General features: G+C 41.0%; 1 protein-coding gene across 1 annotated transcript in view; it reads right to left on the bottom strand.

The window, feature by feature from the left end:
• Positions 1-208: 208 nt before the first annotated feature.
• Positions 209-6,000, bottom strand: part of PPARGC1A (PPARG coactivator 1 alpha) — a 63,892-nt gene continuing 58,100 nt past the window's right edge. The window contains exons 11-13 of the mRNA XM_057365070.1: positions 4,255-4,376; positions 3,749-3,900; positions 209-871 (exon numbers count right to left, since the gene is read on the bottom strand). Coding sequence (XP_057221053.1) covers positions 768-871; positions 3,749-3,900; positions 4,255-4,376 — 378 coding nt within the window. The 3' untranslated portion in view covers positions 209-767. The remainder of the gene's footprint in view (positions 872-3,748; positions 3,901-4,254; positions 4,377-6,000) is intronic.

Here is a 6,000-nt window from a genome sequence, read left to right as displayed (position 1 = left end):
CACCACGTCCGCTCATTAGAATAAATCGCTGAACAAGCTGCACATTTGACCATTAACAAGGCTTTGAAAATTTTGCTGTGGAAGATCAATGTTGTAGACATTTACATGGGTGTCAGAATTAAAAGATGAAACTTCAAAATGTTAGGGAAGCTTGAGCCTTTTAATTTTCTTTTCTGCAAAAAAAAAACCCCAAAAAACCCCAAAAAAACAAACCAACCAAAAAAAAAAAAAATCTAAAAACAAAGCTAAGACAGATTGTAGGCTTCTGGGACCTGTGGTTTCTTCTGGATTGTCATATTATCACCATGTTGTGAGAAGAAGCTTCTTTACAAAAAAAAAGAAAAGCAGTGTCTGATCCCCAGACATCAGCAGCCATAGTTCTCACACTGGGGTTTTTTTCTGTTTGTTTTTGTTCTTTTTTTGTTAAAATGCAATATGTACAGATTTTGCAGTTCATCGTTGTACGTGTATCTCTGTGGAACTGCTGCCATGTCTCGTGATTTGCATTGAACTCGCAAGGAACGCCCGGCTCCCCCGCCACCGCTCACCCGCGAAAGCGAAGCTGACACCCATGGACATGCGTGTGCTTACTGGACAGCATCCTGCCCTCCACTCCTCGAGCAGCTGTGTTCATGTAAACCATGGTTTTGAACAGAGTGTAAAGTAGGAGAAATTCCTAAGTACGACTTTTTAGTTGTCCGTTATTGAAGGACGTGATGTCCGTGAGGTATTCGCCATCCCTTTGTTTTCCTTGGATGACACGCTTGTTACCTACGCAGGCTCCKCTGTGCCTCTTTAAGTAAACTATCAAAATCCATGGAGTCATACTTGCTTTTAGTGGAAGCAGGATCAAAATCATCTGAGTTTGAATCTGAAACCAAAAGGATGCAAGTTTAGGTAAGAGGCAAGAACCACTTATTGTCTCTGTATATTAGAACACACAAGGCTCTGAAGAAACAATCCACTTACAACCACAACTTTAGAAAATTATAAAAGCTTATAAATTATCATTCATGCTTTAGGCATGAACAGAGTTTTCTGGCAAGAAGCAGGACTTAACAGAAGCAGTACAGTCACCAGCAGCTGGGATGAACCATTAATCGCATGTACATCTAGAGTAGATTAACTCAAAACAGTTTCCTCGAGGACTTGAGCACCAAGGCTTGTGTACTGGTCTCAACATAGTCCCAAGAATCTTGACAGATGCCCTAACCAAAACTCCGCCTTTGTCTTGCAACTGCTGTTTCATGACATGCAATATCCAAGACCTAATTCTCCTGAGAAAGGTTCTGAAGAAAGCCAGGACAGCCAGTGAGCAGTGCACAGAAGACACAGCTGTTTCTGTCTGCCTTGCCTTGGGGTCTTGTGGATGTCACTACACCTCCCAGAATCTCTGGTTTTGCTTCAACTCATCTTTTTGGGTTTGCTTGTTTAGAGCATGAGCAATTCTGGGCAGGGTCTCTGCATGGCTGTGTGAGCAGTGTCAGGGTGGGCTCCCAGCTCTCTGCACCACACATGGAACTCACAGCAGACACAGCAGCCCAGYCCCTGTGACCTGGGACACTTGCTCCAGCTTTGCCAGACTCGGAYGTCAGTCTGCTCTGAGCACAGAGAAGGGACTGGACATTTGTGGCCACACAGCTCCAGTACAGCAATTATTGACATGGCTGCAAGCACTGAATTTCCTTTTGGAGTCAGCCCTGCTCAACACTGACTCTCTCCAGTTCCTGTGTCACAGCTCCTTTATGAGAGTACCCTTTTCTTGCCATTTCTTGTGTTGAATTAATCAGAACTCCCCATCTACCACTATAAGACACACTGTGCATTAAATGTTCATTACAAGTTCTGTTAAGACAATATCTTCTCRCAGAGGAGAGGTGTTAAACTTCTGACTACTATTTCCAAGTGTTTTCTTTCTTCTGTACTCAACCCAAAGCTGATTAATTCTCTCTGTCCTGGTACCAGCTCATGAATTTTAAAGTTCATCCTGCCATTTCCTTATATTGCTCTATCAGATACTCTGCAAAATACAGGGAATGCAGTCTGAAGTACAGAAGCTCAAGCTGTCAGCAGGACAAAGTGAAAATAGTCTGCTCACAGAYACTCTGGGAATCCCACTCACTATGGAGAGAACTGACAGGGAATACTCCCAGTGATGAATAATGTTCAAGAGGGTTCCCTTCAGACAACTTATTTTAAACCCCAGATTTTCTGGGATACAGAGATGACCTTGGTTTCCATTGCTGAAGATAAGTCAAATCGAGGCAAGAYTTCAATCTGGTTTTACTGTTTTTATCAGCCTACATTTCGACAAATGTCTTGCTAGCTTTTATATTTTCAACATCAACCCTATATCTCTTCAGCAGTCAATTGCCTTTTCTTAGCTTTACATTATCTGTTTAGCCACTGAAGTGAATTATAGCATATTCATTGTGAACAATGCGTATCATCTTTATAATTTATTTCGAAAAGACATCAATTGGTTAGAAAAAATATATCTGTATTCACTTCCTGCCTTGTACAAAGCCGAGGGCAGCACATACAAGATTTCATTAGCACTGTGTTACAGGGTTATGAGAGATTTTAATGACTGTGGTCATTTATTCATAAAAAAATCCACAATATCTGATTAATATAGATTCAACAGCAAAATGTGCCTTGCTGTGTTATTCAGAAAAGAATATTTCCCATGCCTTTAGTCTATTTATACAGGTATTAGGAAAGGTTTAACATTTAATGAATACTTTACATTTTAAAAGGTAATTAAATAAGAGGTGAGTTTATAATATATTGTAATATTACAGAGGCTGTTTTGGGTAGTCTGCACGGACTCTTTATGCATGTATTAAACATCAGTATTCCTGCTGTAAGACTTTGAACATCTTCAAAAATCCTTGCAAGGGGAAGTACCATACCCTGACTCAGAGCATGGGTCAGAACCATACATTTTTGCCCAGGCAGGACTCAGAGAGACCCAGCAGGGTTGTCACAGCCAGCAAACACACTTGGTACTGGAGTTATCACAGCATCCTGGGGGCTGGAGACTGGTGTGCACAGAGCCCCACACCAGTGTAACTGCAAACACCACGAGATTTGCTAAACTCTCCACAGGTTGGAGCCTCTTACATCATCAGTGGAAGTCCCTGCARGGAGACACCTTCATACATGGATGCTAAGGCACAATTTTAGAATCACTAGTTGAGATCAGTGGCTTTTGCCACCCTAAGGGTCAGATTTGGCCACAAGCCCTTCTAGCTTTCAAAACTGAGTAACTATGAATTAAATTTAAGGAGTGCCCCTGGCAAATTCTGCCCATCTACAACAGAACTCATGGCAAAGTAAGAATCATATTGAARGTTTTGGGTTGAGGCATCTGCTTTGTCCTCTGTTTACTACTCTTACACATAAATGAGATATGGGAATCAAACAGTTATTCCATAAATAGTAAAGCATGTGGGAGGTTTCTGTGGTGCTATCTTTACAACTTAGAAATGTATTATTGAATATTGGGAACTTACTTTTGATGATGATGGAAATGGGCTTTCAGAGTTTAGAATATTTAAAAGAAGCCAGCTCAGATTAGTAGACTTCTAAACTTCTTACAACAAGTGAAAATCACTTTCTTCAACACCCCTCCAATCATTTAAACGATATYAGCAGTAAACGTAAAACAAGCGAACCCTAAATTCTCCTGAATTACAAGATTCCAGTTATGTACCCTTTAACTCACAGAGAGGGAAATACCTACCTAGGTCTGCATAGTTAGACTTGCAAAACTGCTTGCGTCCACAGAAGTACAGCTCAAAATCAGGTTCATTTGACCTGCGTAAAGTGTATCCATTTTCAAGAGCAGCGAAGGCGTCACAAGTATAGCGGTAGGTGATGAAACCATAGCTGTCTCTGCCATTGAAAAACACAGTTGTGAACAAAAGCTGAAAAGAGTTAACACATATTAGTGTAACCCCTTCCTGAAAGCAAGAACTTGCCAGAGACCCAGCAGTGGAAATGCCACAAGTACTGCATCCATTTATCAGCATGATTGTCCTGTCATGCAGCTAAATACTTATTTCTGGGACAGGAAATCTCAACTACCAAGATTAATAAATAAGGATGAAAGAAAATAACTAAGGTTTGGAACTCAGCATGTCATCTGTCACAGGACTTATACTGGTAACTCCCATACCAGTAATTTTACTGCCATAATTTTTTACATATGGCAGCTCTCAAACAAGAATTAATCTCAAAAGTTCCTACCCATCATCCTGCAAATTTACTGTGCACTCCTCAATTTCACCAAAAACTTCAAACCGGTCCCTCAGTTCTGTTCGGGTTGTGTCAGGTCTGATTTTACCCAGATAAATCACACGACGTTCTTCCTGTTGACAAAGAGCAATTGGGAAGGGATATTTTTAACAAATGTGTAATAGAAATGAACCTGTAACATACATGCATGCAAATAAYACACACAGATGTGCAGGTGATACACAATTATAGAAATAATAGTCTCTCGTGGAAGACCTACTGCATCTCGCAAGTAAGTGAAATAGTTCTCTTCTAGAAAGCATCTAAAGTATCTAAATGACACTACATTTGTCAGGTGGTGTGCTCCTGGAAGGGTTCACTGATCGCTGTTACTGTTTGTATCCTAATTTTCTCCTGTTTGTATCCTATCCCTTTTTATCCCATCCAGGACTGCAAACTCTTCCAAACTAGGAGCTCCTTTTCTCTTGCCATGTATAAAATGCTGAGCAAAACTCATCTCAGCTGCAGAGCAGCATAAAGTAACACAGTAATTGCATAAGAGTACCACAGACACAACAAAATGTTTTACACGMATAATGTTATAAGCTCATATGACTCAATAGCTGATTCAACCTGCAATCCTGCTCCACCATAAATAATCCATACCCTAAAATAGAGGGAAAACTGAAGCTGTCATACTATAACCCCAGCCAACAGCTAAGTACCATGCAGACCCTTACTCATTCCCTGCTCCCTGGTGGGATGCGAAGAAAATCAGAAAAGGTAAAATGCCTGTGCTAAGACTGGCTTAATAACTGAAACAGAGTAAGACATAATAATAAAAATTATTATTATAATGATAGTAGTTGTAATTAAAAGGGGAGAGAGAGGAATAAAACCCTAGAGAAACTAGGGCAGTAGTGCTGCACACTACAATTGCTCAGCACCCGCTGACTGATACCCAGCCTATCCCTGAGCAGTGATCTGCCTCTCCCAGCCAACTCTCTCTGGTTTATATACTGGGCATGATGCCATATGGTATGGAATATCCCTTTGGCCAGGTCAGGTCAGCTGTCCTGACCATGCTCCCTCCAAGCATCTTGTGCACCTGCTCCCTGGCAGAGCATGRGAAATCGGAAAGTCTTTCATTTACTTAGCAACAATTAAAACATCAATGTCTTATTAACATTATGCTCATACTAAATCCAAAATGCAGTCCTGTACCAGCTGCTAAGAAGAAAATTAACTCTATCCCAGTTGAAACCAGGACTGGGTCRAAAAGATGACTTTTATTAAAATAAATATTTCTGGGGCAATGACAGGACAGTAAAATATATCCTGCAGTCACCATTTCCTTTTGGTTTATTCAGAATAAAAATCAACTGACTGAAGTCCCTAGGCTAGGGTGTCTTCTGCATGTTCTTTCAATACTTGGAACAAAGCATCAGATACTTTTATAACAATCAAGTCACAGTCATGTCCTTCTTTCCTTAGTGGTAATGCTCAGGAGAATGAGGGACAGACTAGGAAGCCCTGCAAGAGTCACTTCAAAAATTTTTTGCATTTTAGGATAAACACTCTTCTGAGGGTAGAGCCACTTAGTGAGCTGCAAGWAAAGAAAAAGGAAAAAGGAGTTCTTTAGAGCACTGACCTTAAGGTAATCAGGGCAAAGAAGCCCCAGCTATACATGGCTTGGGTGCTCAGCCTCCCCGTCTCCAATTGCCTCTGGCCTGGCACTACTGGCCCCGCTGCTCATCC

The sequence above is a fragment of the Malurus melanocephalus genome, unplaced genomic scaffold (genome assembly GCF_030028575.1).
Source record: "Malurus melanocephalus ecotype Western Australia unplaced genomic scaffold, MMel_1.1 scaffold_47, whole genome shotgun sequence".
NCBI lineage: Eukaryota > Metazoa > Chordata > Aves > Passeriformes > Maluridae > Malurus > Malurus melanocephalus.
Note: the sequence above shows the minus strand (reverse complement) of the source record. Positions and strands in the feature narration are given on the sequence as shown.